General features: G+C 34.0%; 1 protein-coding gene and 1 long non-coding RNA gene across 3 annotated transcripts; both read left to right on the forward strand.

The window, feature by feature from the left end:
- The first annotated feature begins 1,573 nt into the window (after positions 1 to 1,573).
- Positions 1,574 to 3,087, forward strand: LOC122314799 (homeobox-leucine zipper protein HAT22-like). Its single transcript, XM_043130396.1, has 3 exons — positions 1,574 to 2,200; positions 2,340 to 2,419; positions 2,581 to 3,087. Exons 1-3 carry the CDS (start codon positions 1,748 to 1,750, stop codon positions 2,861 to 2,863), a joined length of 816 nt encoding a protein of 271 aa, XP_042986330.1. The 5' UTR covers positions 1,574 to 1,747; the 3' UTR covers positions 2,864 to 3,087.
- An 8,582-nt stretch (positions 3,088 to 11,669) lies between these two features.
- Positions 11,670 to 17,166, forward strand: LOC122316462. 2 transcript variants are annotated; one of them, XR_006244260.1, is made up of 3 exons: positions 11,670 to 13,686; positions 14,547 to 15,799; positions 16,848 to 17,166. It is a non-coding gene; the product is annotated as an uncharacterized LOC122316462 (long non-coding RNA). The 2 variants fall into 2 exon arrangements; XR_006244259.1 differs by having other exon boundaries at positions 11,671 to 13,668.
- The last annotated feature ends 991 nt before the right edge of the window (positions 17,167 to 18,157 follow it).

Here is an 18,157-nt window from a genome sequence, read left to right on the forward strand (position 1 = left end):
TCAATATAAAAATGGTTATAGATATAAAAGCTCAAAGTGCACATGCATATGCATGCTATTCATGAACTAACGAGTAGTAGTACTGCTAATTAGTAGGCCGATAAATTAATATATATTCTCTTGATCGGTAGAAAAGTGCAACTTTGGTCCAATTAATTTAAAAGAGAACGGCTGAAAGGATATCTCACTATTACGGCCATTACTTTATGAGCAGATCTCTTTAATCTAATGGACTAGTGGGTCTGGGCTACTTGCAAGCAGAATTAATGCTGTATGAGGGAAAATTACTCCTTCCATATATTAATGGTTTTTATTTCTGAACAAAGACTTAACAGTTAAGGCTTGAGAATCAATATATAGATAGAGGTGCACGCATGGTGTTATTGCTGTTATTTTCTGTTCGATTATTTTACGTTTATCATGTTTTGTGGGTGACCTAACTTCTCATCAGCATCGCCGACAAAGCATTATTGAAAGTGCTCATTGTTCGTGTACAGAGTAGTAGGTCCCAAGCACTTCACATCGACTTTCTAGTTAAGCAAAGATCCCTCAATTCTTGTTGATGAATCATATTCTGGCACCATTATCGCTCTTTGAAACTCCAATGGTGTTATCTACCTACTTTCCTTTTTTATTTCTTACTTTGCTTTTCACACATCATCTCACATAGGAAGCCAAAAACCACACCAATCTGATTAGAAGTACTCGAGATAGTGCACATCTCTTTCCAGTCTCTGCCATCTAGCATTCATAATGGGTATGAAGAAACGGCCCACCCATCCTCATTAATCAAAAGAATGCAATATTGGCAATCAAGCAAGGTCGTGACATGGTACCCATCTCTCTAGCTAGCTAGTTCAATTGGGCATTGATCAGTGGGAGACAGATCATGTGGTCTGTTATAAAAAAGAACTCATTAATATCCAATCATGGCTTTTACATCCTCTTTTTCTTTTTTGGCAAGCTCTTAAGTAATCTTTAAATGAGTGGGAAAACTTTGGCCTGGCAAATTGGCAATTACATGAAACTTCAAGAAATTAAATAAATAAATAAATAAAATAAAATAAAAGGAAAAGAGAGTGGTAGAGAGAGAGATGATTAATATCAAGGCAGGCTGCTTGGACATAAGTAAAACGAGGCAAAAGTGAGCTAATAATTGATACATATAAAGTGGAACTTTATACTCAAGGAAGCATAGGAAAGAGAAAGTGGGTCGTAATGGTTAAATTTGGTACGCTAATGGGTGGCGAAGGGGCTGGCGAATCATCCTCTTGATGTGTTTCCCACTAGCATTTAGTACTGTAGGATTCCAAGTATTTCATGACACACACACAGGAAGAGAACTTTCTCTGTTGGCTCTTCTTTTTGCCATCTAAGTTTTTGTAATATTATTAATATATATATATATATATATATATAATATATAGTGCCGATAACTGTAGTATATAGCTATAGCTAGGGGGGTTCAAATGGTCAACCTATGTAAAGAGAGATGGGGGGACTTTCATAATTTCCCATTGCTGAGATTCGTTTCTATACTCATTCTCACCTTTGATTAATAATCATAGCCACCCACCCACCCACCCAATGCCCCCACAAAACTCTCCTTCATTCTCTTTCCCCTCCATATAACCCTTTTGCTCCCATAACTTTGAACCATATTATCTCCCTTCCTCATTTCACAAAACACAGGCTGTGTCTTCTCCAGAAGGGCTAGCTTGCTGTTCTTTATTAGCAAACCTGCAAAATGGGTTTTGATGATGTTTGTAATACAGGCCTTGTTCTAGGGTTAGGCCTCACAGCATCACAAGAGATTAATACTCCATCAAGGGCAGTAGTACCGAAGAAACCTTGCTCCAACTTCACGACCCCAAATAATTTTGAGCCGTCCTTGACTTTGGGTCTTTCAGGTGATAGTTATAACCAAATCCCCAAAAAGATTGATGTGAACAAAGGCTGTGAAGAATCGGTAGATTTGTATCGACAAGCTTCCCCTCACAGCGCTGTTTCATCCTTCTCTAGTGGTAGGGTCAAGAGGGAGAGAGACCTTAGCAGTGAAGAAGTTGAGGCAGAGAGAGTCTCTTCAAGAGTCAGTGATGAAGACGAAGATGGTCCTAATGCAAGAAAGAAGCTTAGGCTCACCAAGGAACAGTCTGCTCTTTTGGAGGAAAGCTTCAAGCAACATAGCACTCTCAACCCTGTAATTAATCTCTCTCTCTCTCTCTCTCTCTCTCTCTCTCTCTCTATATATATATATATATATATATATTCTTACATATTTTGAGGGGTATCGGTTGATTTATTATGGCTATTTAGACTAATACTGATCGAATTAACAGAAGCAAAAGCAAGCTTTAGCAAGGCAGTTAAGTCTGCGGCCTCGACAGGTTGAAGTTTGGTTCCAGAACAGGAGAGCCAGGTATATATATTTATATATGTACCATCCTTAACCCTACAATAGAATAACAGTAGCGGGCTTCAGTTTCTGGATAGAAAAGTTCAAAATTCCAAGATGTTTCTTTTTTTCTTTCCAAGTCACAAAGTTCCATGAGAAATAAATGAGATTACTGCTATTTGTAGGACAAAGCTTAAGCAAACTGAGGTAGACTGCGAGTTCCTGAAAAAGTGCTGCGAAACACTGACAGATGAAAATAGGAGGCTTCAGAAAGAACTGCAAGAACTCAAGGCACTGAAACTATCCCAACCTTTGTACATGCATATGCCGGCAGCCACCCTCACCATGTGCCCATCGTGCGAAAGGATTGGCGGTGTCGGCGAAAACGTCGGTTCCAAGAGCTCCTTCTCAATGGCTCCCAAGCCTCACTTCTACAATCCCTTCAACAATCCTTCTGCTGCTTGTTAGGGTGTTAGGATTAGAGAAAAATTAATAGATCCATATGATAACCCCTATATTTTTTTGGTCGAGGGATTGTACGTACGTAGTCAAAGTAGTGTAATTGAGTTGTAGAAAATAGCAGTACTTACTGATCAATTTTACCTTTTTTCTTTTCCATTATATATATATATGCCTGTAAATCGATCGTTAAACATTATATCTATGAAGGGAAAACTATTATTTGTTGTCAATTTTTTTCCCTTTTGTTTGAAAGTTCAAACACTTCACTTTTTTTCCATCCTTTCACGTAGTTTGAGGGTTTGTTCGGTGGGTTTATATATATATATATATATGTATGACGGATAGGGAACGTGAGACTCATTTGTGGGTTTTAAACCTACTAAAGGTTATCTGCAGACCCAAAAATCAACTCGAAATGAAGGATCAGATGATCATGAGCCAGGAATGATGACTTGATTTGGAGTGTAAAGTGAAGGATTTTGCATGAGTCCTTTCTTATACATAAATTATAAAAGAAACTAACCTAATTATCTGGCTTCAACATATATTACACTTCTTTGAGGAAGATACAAAACTCTAACTGATCATTAACTCATTATATGAAATTTTTTACTTAAAAAAAAAAATAGAGATTAATATGATTTGATTTGATACGTTATATTGTTAATAAATCTTTTTAAATTATATTAAATTTATGAATTTATTTTTATGTAATCTTTTAATTTATATTTATATTAATTTATATATATATATATATATATTTTCTAATGTGTCACTAAGGGAAGAAAATAAGATGGGATAGTTATAAATCAGTTGCAGGTTATGATTAAGTAAAAGGAGGGTATAGAGGTGTGGGGAGGAGGTTAGCTCACGAGTATCTGTCTCTGATTCTGTTGTGTGTGTAGAGAGAGAGAGAGAGAGAGAGTTATGGTCTATGAAATGGGTGGTCAAGGCGTGCAGAGAAAGAAAGGAATGGATGATTCACTTGAAGAAAGTATAAAAATTCAGATAAAAGATAAGAGGATTGTGTTTGTATTATGGTCTCGTGAGATGCTCTTCTTCCCTTTGAGGGGACTAGTGGGTCCCACGCCCACGTGATGTCCCAATGGCCATCTCTTAGTAATAGCTGCTTTCTCTCCTCTCTTTTTTCCTCACAAAATCTCCATTATAGGATTTTTTTTTTTTTTCATCAAAGTCAGACCAGACTATATATTTTGTGGGCCCAAAGTCCCACCCCTTTGCTTTTTGCTTAAAAATTCCTAATCTCCATCCTGTTCAAAAGCCAGATATTCCATCACCTTATAATGGCTGAGACGAAAATCTTAGGTCGAGATCTTCTGAAGTCAAGAATGAGCGGCCCAGATTCATTTTTCTTTGAAGAGGGTGGGGGAGAGAGAGAGAGAGAGAGATAAACATGTAAACGTTAGAGGCACGCCATCATGATTAGGGCTGACAATGCAGGAATGACGATTTTAGTGTAGAAGAGATGAGACGAAACTGCCATACTAATAGGATATGTATAGATAGTCCACACATCACTCTATAATCGTGTGGACCAATTATATAATAAATAATGAGAGGGACTTTCCCGGAAAACTCTCCCTCATCATACTATCACTTTCATCATCATTTTTCCATCATAATCGTCATGATTTGAACTCTTCAACCCCTTTGAATTCTAATCCCTACTAATTATTTGTTTTTGAACCAAAGTGCTAATTATTTTTCTTTATATATATATATATATAAATTTTATTACATACAAATAAAGTTATATATTAATTTACATATTAATATTAATTTTTTTATATTTAAAATTTAAATTAATATTATTTTTAATAAAATTTATTCTTTTACTAATCACATTAAATTAATATTAGATTAATATATAATTATACTTATAATTAAATTTTTCCTATATATATATATATAAAATATGGGCCAAGTTGCATTAATATTCATTAGAAAACACGTATGATGATGATCTTTAGATGATCAGTAAAGATTTTGATTGTTTAATCTCATTTTCCTCATGATTATCGACTTGCTTTACGTGCGCGCACACGTATGATTATGTTTAAGAAAAACATAAAAACAAAAGACACATGTCTTATGTTGGCTACTTTGTCGGCCTGTCTCATGAGTTTCATTCTTAATTAATATATTCATTGTGCATGATCATTTTTAGTTTAGTTTAATCTAGTACTGTTGTCTTTCACGCTGGTTGAAAGCAACCCAGGCTCCAGCTGCTTTTGGAGACCACATGATTATATTAATTATATGTACCATGCATCATGCTAATTAATAATCAGACTTTTTTTTTTTTTGAAAAATGAATAATCTCAAATAAATTATTAGAAACAACCCATTTGACTAAATTGTATATATACTTTATAATATTGTATGGGACGAAATTGGGTTTATTATTAATATTATATATATAATATAGTTTTAATTTGGGTGGAAAATATCATATATATATATATATATATATAGGATCAGCTAGCTAGCTAGCGAACTGTTCTTCCTCAGGTACGTACTTGGCGTGATCTTGAGATCATCATGATTAATTTATTTAATTATATAGGATTATAGTTGGATTGTAGTTGGATTAAAGTCTATACATGCATGAAGGCAACTATATAGAATTAGCCAGGCATGACTGGAAAGCCGACCTAAGACTACTACCGAATCATATATGAAATAATAATTGAGGCTTATATAGTTATTAATAACACCATTGATAACTAGATAAGCCTCTTTTATTTAAGTTACCTAAGCCTCTCAATATTCTGGTAAATAAATCTGAAAAACCAAAATGGTAGTACACTACTTGTATATATTCCAAAATTATAAAACCATAATATATAGGATGGCTGGCTTAATCAATCATTGATGGCAAATAAGTTTAGGTATGTAAGTTCTGTATATACATTTTATTATTATTATTTAAAAAAAAAAAAGATAATACATGGCCCTATTAAAAATAAATGTTTAAATTGATTCAGGTGGAACACGGTACTCGAATATTTTGGATACATTGGATTGCAAAGATAATAACTCGAGGACTATAATAGCTATAAAAAGATTTTATAAAAATAAATTCACAAACTAATTACTTGGCTTCATGAGATACATTAGATCTATATATTATAATAAAAACAGCATGACATGTAATCTAATATACCATATCAAATTACGTCAATTTATGAATATATTTTTATGAAATCCTTTCAAGCATTTATCTAATAACTTAGATGCAAATAGTGTTCGGAATTTACTTTTCCAATCAGTCTGGTTTGAAATCAAGTCAAATCATTAGGTCTTCTGAAAAATATGTACGACATTGTATAGTGTATAAGACTGTCTAATTATTATATATATTTCTAATAGGAACTTTAAATTATCTACACAACTTGATGAAAGGTAGTAGAACCAAAATTTAATAATTTTTTTTTTTTAAAAAAAAAATAGGGCTCATAAATAGAACAAACACCTCACTATTTTTGTTTTTGACCAACTAATGAGGAGTCTTTGTCGACCATAAATGTGTGGGCCTATGGTTAAGCAGTAGATGGAACCCAAGCCCGTGACAGCCCATGTAGTGGCATAAATGGTGGGGACGGTGATTTGTAAGCCCAACAGATAACGTATGGACGGCCCAAGATTTTACCTTGTCTATATTGGAGCCGACAATAACGTAGCTTGGTAACACAACTGGCCACATGGATAGGTCTATTAAAAAAAATTAAAAAAATCCAGAACTGGGCCCACTATTATCCGATCCGATTGCATGAGTTATTGAGATTAGATATGAATATATTTTGAGTTTTATTATATATAGTCATTTTTACGTATTTTTTATATACTCTATTGATATAATTTGTCAAATCAGTTATTTTATATTAAAAAAAAGTGACACAATTAATTATATTAATAGAGTGCACAAAAAATACTCAAAAGTGACTGTATATAATATTTTTGATATATTTTACACCCCCAAATTATTTCGCACTTTGCATATTTATACTATCAACACATTATGCACTTAAACTAAAAAATCTGTATTAAGATTAGAAATGTTAATTTGATGGTGCAATTAATTAGTTTTTAATACTTTAATGGTGCAATGTGTCAGTTTTAATAGTTTATGATGCAAAATGCAAAATCCCATTTCGGGTGTAGCATAAAAACCCATCGGTCACTCTTATTTAACTTAGGTGGGGATGATTAAAAAGCCTGAAAACTAAGGCCCAAGTCATGACGTAAATGGAAGTTGGTATTAAGCATTTTAGTTGGGGCTTAAAGCCCATCATGGAAAACAATAGAGCCCAAATTGATTGATGCATGGTCTATGCATTGTTATTTTTGTATGAAAATTAACTTTGTTACACAATTAAATTTCTTTATTTTAATGATGAGGGCCTGGGGAAGAGCAAGAAGGATACTGGACCATTCAAACACAAGAAAAAAGGGAAGTTCTTGTGGGGCATATTGGTTAGAGATTTCGCTTTCTTCATCATTTTTTTACATTCACATATAAACCTAAAAACAGATTCCAAGTATCTTTCTGACAGACGGGTCCTTTTCAAATTCCAAGAGAGCTTTGGTGTCTACAGATTGGTGCTACCGACGTTGGAGGCTCAGGTGAGTCCTGTTACTATATTATTAATATTATTATTATTAATATTATCGTCATCATTATTTTTCTATTTCTTAGACTCAGGTGATCAGTGTTACCTTGTTAGCCTGATCAAGATATATATTGGTATATAATCTCTCTCAACTGGCTTGCATCCCGTATATACATGGCTGTTGGGTTCCAGACTTTAGCTAGAGCAGCATGTACTTATGTCCAGAGAAACTTGATCATATATATACTTGAGAAGCTGATCAATCTGCAAAATTCACAGGTTCTATCTGATTTCCCGTTCCTTCAAAAGTCTGCATGCGCTGCTTTACATATATACTCTTCCATCCAGGCTCCCCGGCCCGGCCCCCTGCATTTTGCTGGTTAGTTGCAATTTTATTGGTATGCCAGGTATATATAATGCATGCTTGTCTGATCTGTACATCTTAATGATGCTTCACTTCTGCAAAGGTGGAGTGCTGCTATGTAAGAGCTGCTATATATATGTAAGAGCTGCTATGTATGAAACTACTGCTTAATTGGTACGTATTAGAGCTGTTTCTCGATCTTCGATCCCGCCGATGACCTGAGTTTTTGCTAATTAGTAATTGAGTTGTTCAAGATCTGCGTTAATATCGGTCGTGATCATGGGTACTACTCATGTGCTTGCTGTCCTAGTACTGGTTCTGCTGCTTGTTGTAAACCATGGATTTCTTGCTGTTGCTCGAGGGTTTTCAAAATTTTCCGAGTTGGATTCTTGTCGCAACGTTTCTTGCAATGTCACTTTGGAAGATAAGAGAGGTGTGCCAACAGGAGCTAATCCTCTGCATAACCGGTAGAGAGAGAGAGAGAGAGAGAGAGAGGGTCAAGCTTAAGCTGCGTGGAATCTGTGATTTCTATATATATATATATATATATATTGTTATTTTAATTTGGATGTTGGCAGGGAACACGTATTCAAAATACAAGAAACAGCAAATTAAAGAAATGATTGTTCTGTGGGAGGCCTGCTGACATGTTCGTGCATGAGTTGTCTCCTGGTTTGTTAACCTGAATGTTGAAACGAATGTCGACTTGCATGGCTTCCACGATAAGTTTGTACCTTTTTTCCTTAATTTTATTATTTGATTATGGCTTAATGATAAGGTGGTCGATCATGATTATAATGTCCCAGTAGTTGCTGTTGCGCCATCACTGCACGCCTATATATATTAATATATAATGTTCACTTCTTTACTTGCTTAAGATAACATTAATTAATTTATGATCTCTACCCAGAAAGAACAAGCAGCTAGCTACCTGGGAAGAAGACCCAGAAATCTGCATAATTTTATCTGCAGTACGTACTTCCGCTTCATTTTCTAATTAACAAGCGAAAAGAAACAACTCAACTGTCTTGGATGATTACAAAAGATCATATATAGTTAAACAACATAGATGATAATGTATTTATTACTTTGGAACCACGCGTGCATGAGACAGACATACCTATTTTATAGATATTTATGTATGTATATGTCTAACTCATGTTGCGTGAGAACAAGCCAGCTGGAGAACTTTGCCTCGTGTTCTTTTGTTGCATGCGGATGAGGCTAGCTCCATGCCTGTCTAATTGGCTGTTGGGATATAGTCTTCATGTTTTTCTTTGTTGTCTCATTATACGATTAATGTTCATTTCACCCAGTAGTACTGTGGACCAGTCAATTGCTACAGCGCCTGCATGCTTAATTGTTTTAGGATGTGGATGTTAAGGTAATCTTAAATAGTCTGTAAATAATAATGAAAGAATAATGATCGAATAGTAGTGAACAGTTTGTAATTAATAGTTATAAAATATTTATGGATAGTAATAAATAGCAGTGACACTTACCGAATATAGCCTTAGGTTGTGTTTGGCTATTATTTAATATTTTATTATTATTTTTAATTATTTTTTTATTACTATTCATTATTATTTAATATTTTATTATTATTTTTTCATCACTTTTTTATTACTAATTACAAATCATCTGAAACACCTTACTATAAATGTAACCTTAATCTTTCTAGTCGTACAGCTTTAGGGTTTTTCATTTTTTCCCCATACAAACTATAAGAAGGAAACCTGTAGGCCGGGTGTCTTCTACAAATAACGGTGCTACAGGCACAGCTAGTGGCTCCCGCTGAGAGTCACCATTAGGCAAAAAAATATATATTTTTTGTTTTGTTTTTTTTTTTAAATCATTTTTAATACTTTTAAATATTTTTAAAAAATATAAAAAAATTTATAATAATATTAAACAATTTTTTTTAATCATTAAGAAAAGAAAAATGGCCAACGGTGGCGTTAGTGTTTTCCCATCTACAAATTAAAGTCCATGTAGATCTCCACCATGTGTTAAAAATATTCCGATTCTCCATACGTACATAGCTTAAAAATATCTATCATGAGCTGATTTTCCTTCCCTCCCTTCGCTATTGATCAATATATGGTACTCGTAAAATAGAAATAGGGAAGAGTTATAATATTTGCCTTTGGATCATGTTATATATATATATGGACCATATTTTAAAAGAAAAATCTTAAAATAGACTAATGATATCACTTCGTCGTAATGAGATGGAAGTAAAATGACATTAATGTAGTATGTAAAGTTTCTCTAAACTTAATCATAACCCAAAAAAAAGGACACTTACTAAATCTTAAATATTAGACGCAATTTTCATGGAAACCTATGATTTTGATCTTCTTCTTTTTCTTTTTTTATATTTTCAAACACCGTTTGATTTATTTGAATATATATATATTTTAATTTTTTAATAAACACGTGGCACTATGTGGTAGTGCCATGTCAATGAGACAAAGTGAATAGTATAATTAAATTTTAAGTTTTTTGTAATTTAAGGTATCAATGTTTAAGTACTTTTGTACATAAATCTAAAAAAATTTAAGATTCGGAATTTCCGTCAATCTTCCGAAATTAAATTTACGGAAATTAACTATGTTGGGAAAGAAACGTAGATCGATCGAAAGGGATGGTCGAGTGCTCTTAGCTCATGCAAGCTATATTTAATGGGAAGCCATGCCAAGAACTTTCACTTGCCTTGGCGCGGAATGAAATCTAGAGATCAGTGGTGAGCACATTATTTTTCACTCAAAAAATTTAAAATTCTATGTTTTCTAAAATTTTCTCTCTGGTTTTTATTTTCTTTTCTAAACTTAAATTTTGAGGTTTTGTTTTGTTTTTCCTCATATTGCATTGCTTGAATTTTGAAAAAATAATAGACATATAATTTCTTTTATAACTTTTTATATAATTATATTTTAAATTAAAAATATTTTTATAAAATAACTCATAAAAATAATATTATTTTATATAAATAATAAATATCATCGTTTTATTTTTTAAATCAAGATTAATGTACAAAGAATTACAAAAAGAGTTTTGCTACATACAAGTACAGTCGCGCACTAATCTGTGTACCAATACTGATTTATTCATACTTAAAATTTAAATTAACACTGCTTTCAATAAAATCTATTTTTTGACCAATCACATTACATTAATGCACAGATTAGTATACAATTATACTTGTAACTATATTTTTCCTTACAAAAATTTTTTGACTTCTCTCCAAGAAAACTGTTAAATAATATTACTGCAGGTAGTACTCCTTTGCAGTACAAGTTTGCTTACTTGGTGTTCCTCAGTGTAATTATACTTTTTTTAAAATATTTTTTAAAAGTAAAAAAATTAATATATTAAGAGTTACTTCTTTAATAAAAATATATTAAAAAATAAAATAAAATACATAAACGATTAAATTTAAGGCAGACTTGAAGGAAATAATATCATTTTCTATCGTAATATATCATTCTAATTCTCATTTTATTTTCATCATTTTATAATATAATATTAGATGTTAAATATTATTTATTATATTTTATTTATAAAACTATTATTTAATATTACATCATAAGATGAAGAAATGATAATAAAAAAAATTAAAGATGAAATCCTTAGGGATAACTCAGTTGGTCAGGTCTTGAATTTGTTTCTCAATAATCATCAGTTCGAATCTTCTCATAATCACTAGAGGTCTATTTGGCCGTTAACTTTAGATACCATAAAATTAATCGTTTTGTGTGCAAGTTGACCTGAATATCTACGGATAAAAATATAAATATATATATATTGAAAATGAATAGATTTTTCCAAAATTAAAACCGCGAAGGGTGAAGCAGGTTAGTAGGACGGCTGAGACTCTTACAAGTTACAACGACAGTGATATTTGCAGCAACTAATCGGGAAAGGCAGGTATCTAATTTGCAGCATTTTCTTGGTAAAAATGAACTTCTCTGAGGCAACTACATCCAGCTCTAGGTTTTCCTGGAATTATAAGTGGTTTATTTTTTTATTTTTTGTTACTACGTCAATTCGTGGCTGTCAATTGTTTGGTGTCCGTTTAATCCCCTCCCCCCTCCCAACCCATAAAAAAATAAAAAATGAATGGAACCAAAGCCGTATAGCGCACCAACTGTTTGGTAAAATTCCTCCAAAATGCCAATAACCACTCTGCGAGGGCCTCGAGCTCAAATTTGTTGTCACCACACTGGCACTGCTAGGTGGTGATTTCCCTATATATAACAGTAGTCACCATTTTCACTGTTTACCCCACAAGTTCGTTCCTCCGAACTGGCGTATCACCAGCACCACCACCACCACCACCGCTGTCATTTCTGATATAACAAACAATGTAACCACCAAGGACCCACCACCAGCAGTACCATTATTGTGCTCCCTTAATCGATGTTGCGTCCACCTTCTCCACTTTTCTATCACTTCGTCACTTTCACTACAATGGTTTCCACTGCCTGGCTATTGCTTTTCCTTGAATCACCAACATGGTCCCTGCAACCATGTTTTGATGCCATAGGAATTGCTGCCACCATTGCCACCACCTTCACGGTAATCATTGCCACCCATCCCCATCTATACACTGAATGCCACCATAACTAATGGCAACATTGGTTTTACCTCGTTTTGTTCTGCTAATGGTTTACCTCTAGCATACATTTGTTTTTATCAAATGAGCTGCTGCCACTACTGCCACCATCTTCACTGCAATGATTACCACTCATTCCCACCTATACTCTCAATGCCACCATTACTTGTGGCATCATTGGCTCCACGTCTTTCTATTTTTTAGCAAACATTATATTAAATTTAAAGGAGAAATACAAAAGAAGAGGGTAGGCCCTGAAAAAATATCTTTTTACAACAAATAAAATACATGGAAATTAAAAACAAAGGGCCCATGGAGGCCAGAAAATAATCTACACTCAAATTGTAACACCACAATAGAAGGCCCATCTTGTGTACCATTTTGTGTACTTGGGCTATGCCTATTCATATAAATATAATCGTTTACTTATACAAAAAAAAAATAGAAGGCCCAAACCACTTGACCTATACTTCAAAAGAAATAGTCGATGATACAATTGGAGCCCCATTGAAACATTATAAAGAGTAAAAACTTCTATTTCCCAAGTTATGTGGGATCCCATACACCACTTACCCTCACTTATCATATGAGGTATCACAATCTCCCTTTTAAATTCCCGAAGTCCTCTTTGGGCCCGTCCGTCATAGGTGGCACAACTCAAGTCCCATATTTCTGACTGGGATAGGGTCAGATATTATTTGTAACACCCCAATGGAAAGCTCAAACCACATGGTCTATACTCCAAAGGACTAATCAATAATACAATTGAGACCCCAATTGGAATCTTACAAAGAGTAAGAACTTCTCATTCCCAAGCAATGTAGGATCTTATACACCACCTACCATTATCTTTATCCTATGGTCTAGGCTCAAATTCTTCAATGGAGTCAAGGAGGGAACTACCATAAAGGTGTTTTTTTTATACAATCATTGCTATACTTTGTTTGAAAGCTGCATCGGCTAATACTGCACCAAACTTGACTGCTTTGAGAAGTACAATGAGTTTGATGGAAAGGAAAGTATGGATGTCTACTTTCAACAAAAAGAGGAGAAAGCACGACAGATTGTCTCTCAGATTGAAAAGAAATACCGTCAAGATGTTGCGAGGAATGGTGATGTTTGGGCCCCTCCAGAGTGTAGGCCATACCCTCCAAGCGTGGCATTGGTTTGGTGGCATGAAATTATCTAATATAAGGTAACCTGACCATCATAGGTAATTACTATTGCCATTCATGTGTATTCAGTTTTGTTTCAGTACTTGGGAATGGAAGTATCATCTTGTGGCAATGTGGCGCAACAGTACTTGCATCTAATCTAAGTTGAAATTATGCTCAATTTTTAGTCATGTCTTATATTTCCAAGGTAAAAATTGGAAAACTGAATGTAATTGTGTGAAGGGAGAAAAAAAAGTTCAAAGGAAAAACTGATACAGTGTTTCCTCACAAGTTCATTTTTCATTGGAAAACTGGGACTTCTTTCAATTGATTCTATTGTGTTACATTTTATTGTTTTGGATCAATGACATTCCTTAAGTTTATTGTGAAAAATAATGGGTTAATGTCTCTGAACATTCTTCATAATACCCAGAAACAGTTAAGATATTTTTGGAAATATGAAGCTATATATGTAAACCCAGAAAACTCCCATTACTCATGCTTGAATTGTTAAAATAGTATAAGGACGAACCTTAATTCTGTATTCCCAAAATGAATCATCTGCATTCTTTGCTCGAGCAAAGTTGGGTTGTGGGGAAGAGAAAAGGCCTATCCTTTAGTCATTTCTCATCTTTGATTGCAGCAATAGCCATTTTACGTTGTAACTTCTTTCTTGTGGCCTTTATTTCTCTTTAAGCTAACAAAGCCCTAGAGTTATCAAAACTGTATCTCCTTTTGAAATGGAGAACTTGGATGGTTTATAATGCAACATGGTTTGTAATTTAGTTTTGGATACAAATTAATGTCAAAAATGTTCAATATGAACTTGTATTTTTCATATTATATAGTAATCTGGAACCTAGAGAGCTTCCTTAAAGATCTTTATAGTATGTACCAATTTTGGTCATTGCGTGTACAGAAAGAAGAGGTAGGATGGGAGCATCTGGTGAGATTCAGTGAAGATCTGACATTACAACAGGGGGAGATTGGATCCAGATACAAGGAACTATCAAAATACATTATAAATTGCCTGAATTTCCCAGAAGGATTTTCCAATATGGACTGAAGATCCAAATTGAGTGGCTCTTGAAGGATTTTCCAAGAATCGATGGGAAATGGTGGTCTGGGGAGGGGATAACGGAGCTTCTTCCCCTCCCTGGAAAGAGCTGGCCGGAATGGGTTAGTAGGTGAGAGTCAACTGGGTTGATACTGTTGTCTGGTTTAATCTCCAGAATTCAAAGTCTTGCCTTTCTTCTTAGAGAAACCAGTTTCCTCTTCCACAGATCAACACTTCTTCATTTGTGACCTTTATCCTCTATAACAATTTACCAACGATGGAATGAAACATGTTCATCAAAGCCTGATATACATGGTAGCATGCATCGTGTATCTTTGTTTCCTCTCTTACCTTCTATGGAACATATTAGAGTCCAAACTGAAATATTGAGAGAACTTTTTGGCAGCAGATGGAGGATTTAGATTGAATTACATAGGAATTTAGCTTGGTGCTAGTCGACCTGAATGCCTAATTTTATGGGCTATAAGTGTTAAAGTATTTAACCGTGAAGTGTACTAAAGATTCCTCTGAGGATGTTTGTATATCCTGCTGTCAAGTCTATAAATTGTTATGAATTGTTATATTTATTATATGTCATGGTCCCCTGAATTTCTCTACTTGTTTATATGTCTTATTTCGTGTGGTGAACTGAGCCTTTTGCTAAATTTGATTGACAGGGATGCAAGCAAAAGTCCACCTATGGTATCAATTGTTGGTCTTCTTCAATATCATCAGTAGTTGAAGTTTTGCATTAATAGGCTTTAGTTATCTTTGAGATTCCTTCAAGAGGATGTACCATATTTTCTTTTTACATAAAATAATCCATAAGCTCGAAATTGCATTTTTGAAAGTTATTTGTTGCAAGATCTTTTAATTAAGTCTTGAGCTTTTCTATCATTTGCTACTAGCTACTTCCCTAAGGCATGGTGTGTCTTTTTCATTGCATCTGCTCACAGCTTCTTGCTTTTATTAAAGGATGCAACTACTGTATTGTGTACACAGCATCTGGAGAAGCTTCAGCACTTTTTGTATAATTTGGCTGATATGTTAATCTCTTTGGGTTGTTGACTGTAAGCAGCTTTCACATTCAATGTCCCATCGCCAAATCAATATAGGTGAGCCAGTTTTTGATTATCCATGTATTGATAGAACGTTTCTCTTTTCTATTAGTTGGCATTAAATTTTTTTAGTTTATATTTTTGATTACGCAAAATGGTATACCATTGATGGATACTTGTTATATAAGGTTTGAAAAATATTCGGAATCTCTTTAAATACAAAAGAGATGCATTCCTCATGGATGTGCGAGCTTTCTTGCTCAATTAATATCCATTAACAAACTTTTCTATATAGCAACAACCTGTTATGGCTCAGTATCTATTGGGTTTTCCTAGATGGTGGTATCCAGCTCATCCTCCCCCGGTGGGTGGTACCCCAGAGAAAAATATGGACATTCAATGGCAATGCTTCATATTAACAGCATAAAACTTTGAAGTTCTTTATCATATATAGTAAGTGTCAATATATTTTCTTTGCGTTGGATATAAGGGTGAAGCTTTAATACCTGCTGCTTGATCTTGGTATCATGCATTGCTAAAATTCTTTGAATCGGTGCACAACTTTTCTATATTTTTCTGAAAATGGATTGCTTCATCAACAATTGGAGCATTGGGAGAGAATATAAAAAATCAGTAATATTCTTTATTTGTGCATTATGATCTTCTGCACAGTATAAAAGTCAGCCATACTCGGAAAATTCAATGTCTTCCTGTTGGTATTTCTGTATGCCTTTTCTTAGATGTTAACCGACTTGTTCTCTAATCATATGCCATTACTTTTCTAATATTAATGTAATGATGAGCTAGGAACTAACAGATGAGCCAGAACTGAATATAGATGTGATGATATCACTTGTGGTAAGGCTTTCAATAGTATTTAGCTTGGTAACGCAACCTCCATCATCACAATGAGGCAGTATGTGTTCTTAATTATCGTCGCAACTTTATATTTGGTTCATGCATGAATATATCTTTAGCTGTTAGCTGTGATTTTTGCCACTGTGGTGTCCTTAGTGTCTGAGTCCTGTAGTACTGTTCTGATAATTTGTTGTATTCATGATTTTTGGTGCATACTTTCACTACAGTTTATTCAATTTCTATTCAGGAATTGTCCATACCTTCTCATTGAGCAGAAGAGTCTTTTCCTTGACACACAACTCAAACAACAAATGGTCAAGAGCAGGAACTTGCTCTTTTTGCAGGAATCTTACAGCACTGATGGAACAAAAGTGCTTTCTTTACTACTTGCAATAAAAATATATATGAAGTACTTTCTTTACTTGATTTATTCATTAACATTGTCCAGCGTATCAATGCTAGATAAGGGTTTCATCTGATGTAAATTCTGTTTCACTTGTAGTACTCTGTTGATTTACAAATTATGACGTTCTATCTAACAATGAGATATGGTTTTTGTTCCTTTATTTCTGTCCTAATCTTATCCATCAACCTGTTCCCTTGATTATATTTCTTGGTCGAATGAGACCTTTGTTTTAACTTTATTCTTCATAATGGGGACTTCTATTTCTAGTGATCATCATCTTTGGCTATATGTAAATGCTTGCAAACAGCTTTGTACTGATATAGACAGGTAGATCTGCGCATGATTTTCCTCAATTGAATTAGCAACATATAATTAGATCCCACACCCAATCAACCTTATTCTTGACTTTACTGCTGGCTATTTCTTTATAAATTACCTTCTAGCCTGTCATTAAGACTTCCTGCTTATTTTATGTTTGGCTTTATATACAGCTATGTTTGTGAACTACTTTATATCGATATCAACAAGTAGAACCGACAACGTTTTTCCACCATTTATATTGGCAGCATCGTATTATCATATGCCACAGCAAACACATTTACTCTTGTGGTTAACTGAAAATCAATTACTGGATGGTCCCCTTGGCCTAAGTCAAACCAGTTGGAGGTGTGTCAAGGTCCCAAATTTTAATGCCTTCCTATCCAGCAGTTTGAGATTGTGGTCCCTATATTTCAGACTGCTCATATCATTTAGAATAGTAAAAAACGAAGATTTTTATTTTTTTTTCCAAGTGTTTGGTCCTGATAAATGTCCTGAATTTTAGTTTTGTCCTTGTTAACTTTCTTGTATCAGTTAAATCGATCTTTGTATCTTCCAAAAGTGAGTGACTTTTAATCATTCTGTGCTATGGTGTCATCCAAAATGTTGAAAATATTTCACACGTCCCTTTCTGGTGATGATTTTGACAGATAACATACCTAAAATAAACTCATCTGTTGGCAAATTCCTAACCTTTTTGAGAGTGTTTTAGTTAATTAGAAGAGATGTAAATATCTTATGAGGCTAGACATAGGTGTGATTAGAAAAGGTAAATATATCTGATCCTCCTCTCAAATGGTGAAGGGCTTATTGACTTATTCTTTAACGACTAG

Source organism: Carya illinoinensis, chromosome 7 (genome assembly GCF_018687715.1).
Source record: "Carya illinoinensis cultivar Pawnee chromosome 7, C.illinoinensisPawnee_v1, whole genome shotgun sequence".
Taxonomy (NCBI): domain Eukaryota; kingdom Viridiplantae; phylum Streptophyta; class Magnoliopsida; order Fagales; family Juglandaceae; genus Carya; species Carya illinoinensis.

What these genes read in the sequence shown, in the direction of transcription:
- LOC122314799 (XM_043130396.1), top strand. Translation starts at nt 1,748, where the DNA reads ATGGGTTTTGATGATGTTTGTAATACAGGCCTTGTTCTAGGGTTAGGC. An exon ending in AACATAGCACTCTCAACCCT is followed by an intron (nt 2,201 to 2,339) that starts GTAATTAATCTC and finishes TCGAATTAACAG; the next exon opens with AAGCAAAAGCAAGCTTTAGC. An exon ending in TTCCAGAACAGGAGAGCCAG is followed by an intron (nt 2,420 to 2,580) that starts GTATATATATTT and finishes TGCTATTTGTAG; the next exon opens with GACAAAGCTTAAGCAAACTG.